Raw genomic sequence first — 12,222 nt, forward strand, 5'->3', positions numbered from 1 at the left:
TTCCTTTGTACAAGGGAATGATTATACCTGACTTCCAATCCTCCGGGACTCTACCTTCCTCCCAGGCCAATCTGCACATTTTCCACATCCATTCTACTACTATCTCTCCCCCATACTTCAGCATTTCACCACACACTCCATCAATTCCTGGGGCTTTCCCCAATTTAACTTTCTTCATTGCTTCCACAACTTCTATCCTACTGATTTCTTTCTGTCTTCTCACCTCCCTCCTTCTCCCAGCCATTCCCCAGCCACTTATACTTGCATTACTTCCATCCTCTATGTTTAACAATTCCTTAAAGTGTTCTCTCCATCTGCTCACTTTTTCTCCCTTCTCCACTAGTACAGTGGGCTCGCATAGTGTGCGAGAGATTGGGCGGTCCACGACCTCGCGCACTGGGAATTCATGTACTAGGAATACATAATCTTATGGGAATAATTACATATGGGCGGTACCCCCTCATACCTGGACATTTTTTGGCCCTTAGAGACATAATAAAGGTCATATGTTTCAGACATTGTACTAAAGCTATAGCTACAATAACAAAAATATGGGTAGTCACCTTAACAACAGTAGACAACAGGCATGATGACCTTAAATAACAGGGGTTCCGAGGCACAGCAACACTTATAGCGCCGCACTCCCCACCGCACCAACACTTCCCTCCACAGACTTCTCTTGATCACCTTCCCCAGTAGCATCAAAGTCACTCACTTCAGCCATAAACCCTTCAAAGTCCAATGCTGACACTTCTAACATTGCATCCTCTTCATCCTCAACAGGAACAGGAGCAGATGATGTTGATGGTTCCACAATTTCACCAACTTGAGCCCGCTGTGTGTAGCTTGTTATGAGCGTCTGTCTTCTCCTGTTTATTTCTTCCCTGTGCCTGTCTGTGTAGAAACAGAAGAGTTTGTCGATACCAACCAGAAGTTCCTCTGTTCTTAGGTTGCTCACTTCCTGTTCCTTCACTTCTTCCTTGAGCTTATCCACGGCAGCAAGAATCATGCTAACGTTTGACATACACAGCTCAGTCCTGCCTTCCATCACGCTAGGCTGCTCAACTTGACTCTGTCTGGCGTCAGGCTCTGCGTCAGCCTCGTCTATCTGTTGCAACAGTTCCTTGGGAGGCTGTTCCTCAGTAGCAGTGTGCACTTCTTGTATGTCCGCCAATGTAACGTCCTCAAAACCTGATACAGCTTGTGCTGCTGTCAATGTTACTGCCTCAGCCTCGGCCAGTGGTTGAATGGCCGTCTCCTGGGCGATGCATAAGTGAGGCACGAGCATTCGCCACGCATGGATAACCGTTGCAGGTGTAATCTGGTGCCAGGCTTGAAGGAGAAATTCAACTGCGTCCTTCACCGTAAAGTTACGCCAAAATGCCTCAACAGTCATGGCATCTGTGGCATGTCGGGATACAGGTGCTGGTGGAGATGGAACGGGAGCAGATTGCTCATCAAGGTCTTCGTCGTGATCTTCTTGTAGGGCATGAAGCTCCTCTTGTGTGTCGGTCTTCCTGTTGTAGGTAGTCGTACACTTGCTTATGGTAGAAAAGCTTCACTGTGGCAATTAGTTGTTGATCCAGTGGCTGCACTAGTGACGTCGTGCGGGTCAGCAGAAACACAACACGACAATCCTTATGAAGATCTTCCAGGTATGGAGGGTGACTTGGTGCGTTATCAAGCACAAAGAACATCTTAAATGGAATGCCCAGTTCCCAACACTTGGCCCTCGCATCAGGGACACACCGCCTCGTTAACCAGTCTGCCATAATGTTCCCGGTCATCCAACCATTAGCGGACTTGTACCAATACATGCCACTTGCATCCATGTACGTGAGGTTTTTGTAGCACCTTGGATGTGAAGCTGTGTGTACAACAACTGGGCTCATCTTGTGCCTCCCAGACAGGTTTACAGCGAACATTACAGTCATCTTACACTTCTGGAGCTTGCGACCAAGGGCTTGTTTCTGTCTTTTAGCGATGTAAGTTGATTTTGGCATGGCCTTGTAATATAACGACGTTTCATCGATGTTGTAGATCTGATCCTTGGTGTACTGTCCCACTTCAAAAATCACTCGAAATATCGCAGGATACTCTCTCGCAGCCAGCTCATCAGCAGAGGCACGTTCACCAGACACTTTCATGTAATGGAGTTCCTTGCGCTTGAGAAAACGGTCCAGCCATCCAACCGATGTCCTAAAAGGTTTCTCCACTTTTAACCTTCGAGATGCAGCCTTGTAAAAGAGCTGGGCTTGGTTCCGAATAAATCTTCCATTGAGTGGAACACCTTCCTTTTCTTTCCGCATTATGAAGGTGGCAAGATAGTGCTCCATTAGTATCATAGCACGATTTCCCACCCGCAAACGGACGTCTAGGTCCGAGGCATCATATGTCTTCACTACAGCCTTTATGGCTTCACGGTTCTTCCACACAGTTCTCACTGTAGATTCAGCCAGTCCCAGGGTTCTCCTGATAGCCGTGTTTCCTTGACCCTCCTCCTTCATCTTAATGATCTTTAACTTGGTGGTGTGCATCAGAAGTTTCTTAACTCTTGGGGTTGGAGCCATGGTGTGGGACAAAAAACACCAAATGTTGTAGACGACAGGTTAGCTGTACAGTAGAGAGCGGATCCGCACAGTGCACGAGCCAGGATTGTTATGGCACGCCTGCTCCCTTGTACCCCAAGCTGCGCAGCAGAATGCCCGGGAATTTCTGCGCATCAACATGACAACAAGTGACGCGCTGTGTGAGGGGTGGTCGCACACTAGAAGAAAATGGCATTTTTGAGCCACTCCTTGCCTCTGCCTCGCGTTCTGTGCGGTAAACTCGCACATTGAAGGGTTTTTGGTTATGATTTTTGGTCACTCGCGCACAAGGCGAATCGCGCACTGCGATGACACGCACCGTGCAAGCCTACTGTAATCTACCATTTTTATCTTTCACTCCCTTGTTAACTTCACTTCCACCCTGTCTTACTCTTTTCACCTCTTTCCAGAACATTTTCTTACAGTCCCTCCACTTTACACTCAAGGTCCTTTCAAATTCCTCATCTGCTCTCTTCTTACTCTCTCTTACTAATCTTTTCACCTCTCTCTTTCTTTCTACATATAACTCTCTCTTCCGCCTCTCAACTTCTTCCACGCTCCTATTTCTCATCCATTCATTGTATGCTTTCTTCTTTTGTGCCACAGCCTGTCTCACCTCTTCATTCCACCATGCTGTTCCTTGCACACCCCTCCATCTTCTCTTCATCCCACACACCACATCACATGCTGCACATATTTCTTCTGTAAATATCCTGCACACACCTTCCACGTCTTCCATCTGCTCCACTTCATATTTGCCCAATCGTTCCTCCACTTCTCTCTTATACTCTGCCTTTTTCTCATCCTCTTGTAACCTTTCCACTCTCCTTAACAAATACTCCTTCTTCCCGTCCTTCCCTTCTTCTATTTCTCCATTCTAATTGGACCTTGATTCTGGCCACCACCAAGTAGTGGTCAGAATGTCCACTCCCCCAACCTCTATAAGCTCTTGCATCCATTACACATTTTCGCATCCTTTCATCCACACACACATAATAAATCACTGCCTTCCTTTCAATCAGTTCACCACCCACCCTTCTCATCACTCGCCATGTATACCTGTGGGTCATTTTGTGCCTGAAAAGGGTATTGGCTATCACCAACCCCCTCAGAGCACAAATGTCCACTAACGCACTACCATTCTCATCTATCTCAGAAGACACACCCCACTCACTAACTATTCCATCCACCTTCGCATTCCCTACTTTACCATTCATATCACTGATCAAAAACACTCTCTCATTCCTTCCAAACTTTTCCATGCACACTTCCACATTTGTCCAGAACTCTTCTCTCACTCTGCTTGCACGATCTTGGGTTGGCGCATACACACACACAATCGCCCACATTTGCATTGCAACTTTCAATCTTACCCACACAATCCTTGACCCAAGTGATCCATACTCTCTTATGCTCTTCTTCCATCATTTACTCACAACTATACATACTCCTTCTTTTGCCCTCTCATTCTCACCAACTCCCGCACATATACCTCATCCATACTCCCATTTTGTGGTAGGTGGTGGCGACCATCATCCACTCACTTGATGTAGTGCTGCCTACTCCTTCCTTAGCCTTTATCTTTCTTTTTCTGTGCCTGCCTTCCTCTCTTCCTATTTCTCCCATCTTTCCTGTCACTTCTTATTGCTTTTCTTTCCTTTACAGGTGGCTTTACATTAAGTGACAAGCCAAATGGTTTCCTGTAAGCCAAGAAACCATTTACAACGCTGGGCGGTAACCATATAACCAAACCATACGTGCTCCCTACATGTCCAGAAGTGAGTTGGTGGAGGGTTAGTGCCCCTCCCCGTAAAACAACTAACTCAAAGTCAAATGGCCACCCCTTATGGGATTATGGCGTCTGGCAATAGATAGATAGATAGATACTCCCATTCTCTCACACTCTCACCTCTCCATTTTGTTTCAGTTATTCCGCATACATCAACTTTCGCACCCTCAAGCACCTGGACAATCTCTCTCTCTTTCACCTCATCATTCGCTCCCCTTACGTTCCAAGTTCCGATAACCATGTCCTCTGTCCGGTCCTTGGTCGTCATCTTTTGGTCAGTCCTTGTCCGAGGCTTACTGTTTGTCTTTTTAGTTAGCTATTTTCTGGGGAGGGGCACTAACCCTCCGCCAACCATTTTAGTCGCCTTTACAACAAGCAGTGATACTGGGGTAGTATTCTTGAAAAAATCCCCCTACCCCCAGGGGGGATATATATATATATATATATATATATATATATATATCACAGTATATACTGTATATGTATATACTGTATATATATATATATATATATATATATATATATATATATATATATATATATACACAATATATTCTTTATATGTATATACTGTATATATATATATATATATATATTCACTCTATATTCTTTATATGTATATACTCTATATATATATATATATATATATATATATATATATATATATATATATATATATATATATATATATATATATATATATATATATCTCCATGATTGTTCAATATATACAGTACAGTATAAGGATGGGGTGATGAGAGAAGTAAAAACATGAGTAATGGAGAGAGAGAGATGGTTTTGGTAATAAATGGTGATGGATGGAATATCTCAAATTTGTTATATGCTGATGATTCAGTACTGCTTGCAAGTACTGTCCCGGAAGAGAACTTGGTAAGTTAATGCAAAGTTTTGCTCAGGTCTGTGAGCGTCGTGCCTGGAAAGTACATGTAGAAAAGAGTAAAGTGATGGTTACTGAGAGAGAAGGTGACTCCCAGTGTGATGTTACACTGAATGGAGAGAGACTGGAGTTGGTGAGAGTTGAAATATCTGGGTACAGTGATAGAAAAGAGAGGAAAATATGCAAAAGAAGTTGAAAGTAAAGTGACACAAGGAAGAAAAGTAACTGGTGCAAAAATGGCCTTGATAAGACACAGAGGCTTAAATGTTGCAGCTGCATGAGGCTTACATGAAGGACTGTTTGTGCCAACATTAATGTATGGATGTGAGACTATGGTGTGCCGTGAAAATGAAAAGTCAAGAGTAAGAGCAATTGGAGGAGGGGATCCCAAGGCTCCCAAATGCATCCCTATACTTCTCTGTTTTAATGTCCCCATTATACGATATCCCAGCTCAGCGATGGGCTTTCTGACAACAAAGACAGACAGTTTTGCATAGAACTGCCAGTAATGTCCCATCTCAGCACTGGATGTTGCATAATTTTGTTGGATTTTGTGATGGGCTAGATATTGCAACAACTGATGACTGAGAGTTTACTGTACACAAAGAACTATTCACACTTTTATTCCTACTTTCAATATTACCCACACATACCTTGAACCAAATGATCCATACTCTCTTGTATTCTCCTTTCATCTCTTGCGCACAGCAATACATACACCTTCATTTGCCCTCTCACTCTTACAAGTACTCCCACACATATACCCAATCCATATTCCCACTCTCTCACACTCACCACTTCATTTGATCTCAGTCATTCCACAAATATTCACTTTTGCATCCTCAAGCACCCTGACAATCTCTCTCTTTCACTGCATAATTCACACCCCCCACATTCCACATTGAAATCCACACCATGTCCTTTGTCTTGCCCTTGGTCGTCACTTGTGGGTCAGTCCTGGTCTGCAGCATTTTACTTTTCTTTAGTTAGTTATTTTCCAGGGAGGGGCACTAAATCTCTGCCAACCCACTTGCTGACATGAAGGGAATGCATATGGGTTGGATATAAGGTTACCACTCAGTGTATTAAATGATTTCCTTGCTTACAGGATATCATTTGGTTTGTCATTCAATGTAGAGTCACCCTGGTGTAGAGTAGCACTACACTGAGTAAGTGGATGATGGGCAGCCCCAACAACCTAACAATGAATATGTCAATGAATGCAATATCTAACTGCTAAGTTTAGAAAGTCTCTCCCAAAATGAATAAAATCATTTAGTGGTAACATGAATAAAGTTTAAAATATGTCACAGAAGTCAAAGGGTTAATAACAGGATGGTAATAAATGAAGCAGATGTATTTTAAGCAGCAGTCTGTACTGAATCATAACCCTAACTCAAAACTTTTTTGAACAGCTTAATGTGAACAAACATTCACATTTATCCAGTACTTCTTTCAAATTAACAGACTTTTGCTAATCCTGGGAGCTATTTTCTGTCCCATTCTGTGGCATTACAGATGAAGCTATTTGCATCTCACCATCATCTTTGAAGCAATGTTATCTCAGCAAATTCTCTCTACCTATTTATATTCCCCAAAACAGATATAAGTTGAGTAGAATGATGTTTAGTTCATAAAGTGAATGACCATTTGTTGCTATGCCATGTTTGGTAAATCACTGTTCATTTATGGTATGTGGGCCTATGAGTAAGGGATTACTTGTACTAATCAATGATAACTCAGGTTCCCTGAACCAGTTTTTCCAGCAATTTTCTTTAGACCCCATTTCAGAGATGACAAGGAACTTCATCATAAAACTCAGTGTTTAGTACTGTTTACATATCATCCTGTGTGACTTGTGTCTGTTTCAAAACTGCTGAATGTTAAATGCTTGAAACATGTTGGCAAGGTGCAAAATACTGTGATGACAGCTTTGATGAATGTGGCACAGAATGAACTTCTTTCATAACTTTACTAACCTTTTTGAAGACAAAAGGTTCTTCATCCCAGACAGGATTGATGCAGTTATTAGGTACTGTCTTAGTTCTAAAGCGCTTACGGACAGTATCAGCTGGAAGACCATACATCTCCACTTCCACATAACACCCAGCACGTTTGTCAGACAAAAACTGACCAGAAATCACCTGTGAAAAGTAACAGACAGTTACAGTGAGGTAACTGAAACTGACAGCTTATAATGGGAGAAATATAGGAAGTTCATACAGATATGGATACATGCTGATCCTCAAGTAAAGAGCATGAAATAAAAACAATATCTTTCACTATCAGGGGTCTCCTCTAACCTGAATAAAATAATCAAACAGTATCTAGATCCATCCATCATCCAATCCTACATTGCCCCATGAGGAGCATAGGAGCCCGGGGCTAGGCAGCTGGTCCTGACATTTATGAGAGTGGCCAGTGTCACTCATCCCTGAGTGGCTTTACATGAGCAATCAATCCCAATCACCCCTTGGATATAAACCTTCACCAGCTCAATCCTATTGGAGTGCAATAATTACCCACTAAACCAACAGGCACCAAAATTTGGTTATATGGTTACCACCCAGTGTAGTAATTGGTTTCCCGGTGTACAGGAAACCATTTGGCTTGTCATTCAATGTAGAGTCACCCACAGGCAGAAGGAAGAGGAAAGAATGAAGGAAAGAAAAATAGAAGAGGGAGTGTAAAGTTATCCATAGGTGGAAGGATAAAGAAAGAATGAAGGAAAGGAACACAGAAGAGGATGGAAGGAAAGAAGGATGGAGGAGAGGAAAAGGCAGACACCCAACAGCAGCACTACATCGTGTGAGTGGATGGTGAGCACCCCCACCTACCACAAAGTATCTAGATTAAAATGAAAAACTGCCATACTGAAAGGGTTGACAGGCTCATTATGGTGATGCTAAGGTTGCATGACACTTGGAGATCAACTTATATGAGCTCTAGGCACTTTTACCTGGTTCAGACATTATCCTTAATGTTTGAATTAAGAGCAACATCAGTCTATTGTCTGGGTTCCATATCTGCTTTTCAAATTTTTTTGTGAACATTTACTCATGGACATCTCATTTGCTCTTGATTCTCTGGTAGGTGGACACTCAATACAGGTATACAATATTTACTGTGCAACAGTTCGTGTCATAGTTGTTGGGTGAAGAACAAAACAGAGGAGACCTGAATGGAGTTGCTACTGGATCTGTGAATGATGTAAGGGGTCATTTTGGAAAGCCAGAGTAAAATGATAATGAACTGTGACCAGTGATGGCCTGACCAGGTGTGGGGGAAATAGACAGTATAGATTTTTTTTTTTTTTTTTTTTTTTTTTTTTTTTTAACATAAAAGGAAAGGTCTCCAAGAGGGCAAATTATTGGTAATCATAAGTTTTCTTTATATATATATATATATATATATATATATATATATATAGAGAGAGAGAGAGAGAGAGAGAGAGAGAGAGAGAGAGAGAGAGGACAAAACACAAAATACCCTAGTTTCCTTCCTGTCCGGAGAATAGTCTAAGACACAATCAAGTACTATATTAATCAGAATACCTTAACCTAAACCCCCTTCACCCGTGTAACAGTGGCAAAGGGAGGGGGAGGGCAAATCTGTATGAACTCCTGTTACTGGTCAGGTCATAAATAGCTACAAATGTCATAACTGGGTGAATTGGTTTAATCAGACTACTAAATAATTTACATAGTATCTATTCCCTTGTCAACAATAATTCAGGCTTGGTTTCAAGTTCAGGTGGCTATAAGTACAAGTATGAGCAGGGATGGCCCAACCAGAAGGGGGAGTAGTCACCCCCCAATATTAGACTCAGAGTTGGTCAAACATTCACAAACTTGGTCAAAAAAAGAGACAAGCAGCTTTTCCAACAAATGGAGTAGAGTATATTGTGAAGTCCAATGAATTTTCACATTTAAATCATCCGAGTGCTTTTACAGTGTGTGTGTGTGTGTGTGTGTGTGTGTGTGTGTGTGTGTGTGTGTGTGTGTGTGTGTGTGTGTGTGTGTGTGTGTTTACCTAGTTTTGATATACAGGAAATGAGCTAAGCTCATGGGGTCCTGTCTGTTCCTCAATAAGTCGAATCTTACTTTGAACTCGTTTAAGTTTTTAGGCTGGATGATCTCTTTGTCCAGGCTATTCCACAAGTCTATGCATCTATAAGGAAAACAATATTTCTTTATATCCTTCAAGCAACTTGGCTTTTTCAGTTTCATTCTGTGTCCTCTTGTTACTCTTCCATCCCACACAAACAGATCTTTTCTGTCAACTTGATCTATCATGGTCCTGAATACTGCTGTCATGTCGCCCATCTCTCTCCTTTCTTCTAAGGAAGGCAGATCCAGCTTTTTCAGCCTTTCTCTATATGACTGATCTGCTAGACTAGGGACCATCTTGGTTGATGTTCTTTGTATTCTCTCGACCTTGTTTATATCTTTCTTTTTGTGCGGGGACCACAATACTGCCACATATTCCAACCTGGGGCGGATCATGGCCAATATCAATTTTTTCATCATCTCCTCATCCATGCAATGAAATCCTACTCTTATGTTAGCCAAGATACTGAACGTCTCTCTATCTTCTTAATGTGTCTTTCTGGTGACAAACTATCCTGGACCAGCACTCCCAAGTCTTTCTCTTCTCTTACTTCTGTGATTGGCTAATTACCCATCAAATCATTCAGTGATGGCCTCCTGGTACTTTTACCCATTTCCATTATTTTACTTCTTTTTTTTTTGCTGACTTTCATTTCCCACATAAGGCTCCAATCATGAATCCTCTCCAGGTCATACTGCAGCATTTTACAGTCTTCCTCAACTTCTACTCTCCTCAAGATCTTTGCATCATCAGTAAACAGACTAGCATAACTGTTCATTCCATCTACCATACCGTTTACATAAATCAGAAGCATTACTGGCACTAACACTGAGCCCTGTGGGACTCCATTTGTTACTTCCCTCCACCCAGACACCTTGTCTTTAATTACTGTCCTCATTTGTCTGTCTCTCAAGAAGTCTCTCATCCACTCCAGGAGGTTCCCCTTCAGTCCTCCTATGTGCTCAAATTTTCATATTAGTTGCTTTGTGGGGAACCTTGTCAAAGGCTTTCTCCAAGTATAAATACACAAAATCCACCCAACTGTCTCTCTCCTGCAGCATGTCAATCGCTCTTGAGTAAAAGCTCAACAAGCTGGAAACACATGACCTTCCATTTTTAAATCCAAACTGACTTTCAGCCAAAATGTTCATCCCTTTCAGATATTTTATCCATCTTTCAGGGTCCTCTCACACAGATTTGTGACTATGCTGGTCATTATAATTCAGGGGTTCTTCCTTGCTTCCTTCCTGATAAATTGGTACCACATTGGCCCTCTTCCATTCCCCGAGGCACTTTCCCTTCTTCCAAAGAACACATAACTAAACTGAGAATCTTATCTGCAGTTGTTCTCTGCATTTCTTCAGTACCCAATCAGAGATTTCATCTGGTCTTAGGGCTTTCCTTACATCTTGCATTTCCAGTAATTTATACTATCTATCTATTGCCAGACGCCTCAATCCCGTTTGGGGTGGCCACAAACAAATCGCCTCCAAGTCACCCTGTCCCCTGCCATTTCACTGCCCTGCTCCCAACTCACACCCCCCTCTCTCATATACCTCTCCACCCCATCCCTCCATCTCATCCTCGGCCTCCCCCTCCCTCTTCCCCCCTCCACCTCACTCACATACACTCTCTTCGTCAGTCTTTCACCCTCCATCCTCTCCACATGGCCAAACCACCTCAGTGTGTTCCTCATAACGCTTCCTATCACATCCACATCCACACCACAACGCTCCTTTATATCCTCATTCGTCAGCCTGTCTCTCCACGTGACTCCACAGGCTCCTCTTAAATAACTCATTTCCACTGCTCTCACTCTTGACTTGCGTCCTTCCACTTTTATATCTTTTATCACATTTCTAGTTACTCCCTCCCCCTCCACAAAATCCCTTTCTTTAGTGAAAACTGATTGGAAACATTTGTTCATTATTTCAGCTTGCATTGATGCACCTTTATAAACCCCTCCTACTTTCAGTTTGGTGATTCCTTCCTTATGTTTCAATTTGCCATTAACAAATTTATAAAACAATCTGGATTCTTCCTTACATTTGTCATCTATACCTTTTTTGAAGTTCCTTTCGTCCTCTCCATGTATTCTTGTATATTAATTTCTAGCTCTTCTAAATTCTTCCTTTGTTCTATTATTACCTCTCTTTCTCCAGTTGTTCCATGCCATGTCCCTCTCTTTTTTGGCTATCATAAACTTTCTGTTAAACCAATCCTTCTTCCTGTTTTCTTTCCCACTTACTCTTGGAACTTATTTTTCCACTCCCAAATTGTAGAGATCTAGAGAGAGATCTCTCTTCCTCTGTATCTCTCTTTTCTCTGAATTTTCCCAAATCCACATTTTCAAAAAATTTCCTCAATCCTGTAAAGTTTGCTTTACGAATGTCTTCCCTGCCTATAAAGCTCATCTCTTGGCACCATGTTCCCTTTTATCAACTGGAACTCAATGACCAAATGATCACTTTTTCCTACAGGACACAGACATTTCAAAGATTCAATTACATCAGGTTCTATGGTTAGCAGTAAATCTAGTCTTGCTGGAACATCATTACATTCGAATGTTGTCTCTTCTTTGATCCACTGGGTCATTACATTATTCATTGCTGTATTAAACAATATAGTGCCCCATGAATCTTCACTGCCTTTGAGTCCCATTCCTCCCAGTTCACCTCTTAACAATTAAAATCACTCATCAGAATTATGTTGTTGCTTTTCTCAATCACTTTCTGCAGATATCTAACCACGTCTGACAACATCTCCTGGTAATCATCATTCCATGCCCTCGTCTGAGGGGGAACATATACTACTGCCACGTCTCTCTTGCCATACTC

The 12,222-nt window shown here is 42.0% G+C and overlaps 1 protein-coding gene across 1 annotated transcript in view; it reads right to left on the reverse strand.

The window, feature by feature from the left end:
• Positions 1–12,222, reverse strand: part of Plc21C (Phospholipase C at 21C) — a 739,135-nt gene that overhangs the window by 304,169 nt on the left and 422,744 nt on the right. Inside the window, exon 17 of the mRNA XM_080273643.1 lies at positions 7,255–7,419. Within this exon, the coding sequence (XP_080129769.1) occupies positions 7,255–7,419 (165 nt within the window). The remainder of the gene's footprint in view (positions 1–7,254; positions 7,420–12,222) is intronic.

The sequence above is a fragment of the Coenobita brevimanus genome, chromosome 55, assembly GCF_032717465.1.
Source record: "Coenobita brevimanus isolate Jiangsu-jjx chromosome 55, ASM3271746v2, whole genome shotgun sequence".
Lineage (NCBI taxonomy): Eukaryota > Metazoa > Arthropoda > Malacostraca > Decapoda > Coenobitidae > Coenobita > Coenobita brevimanus.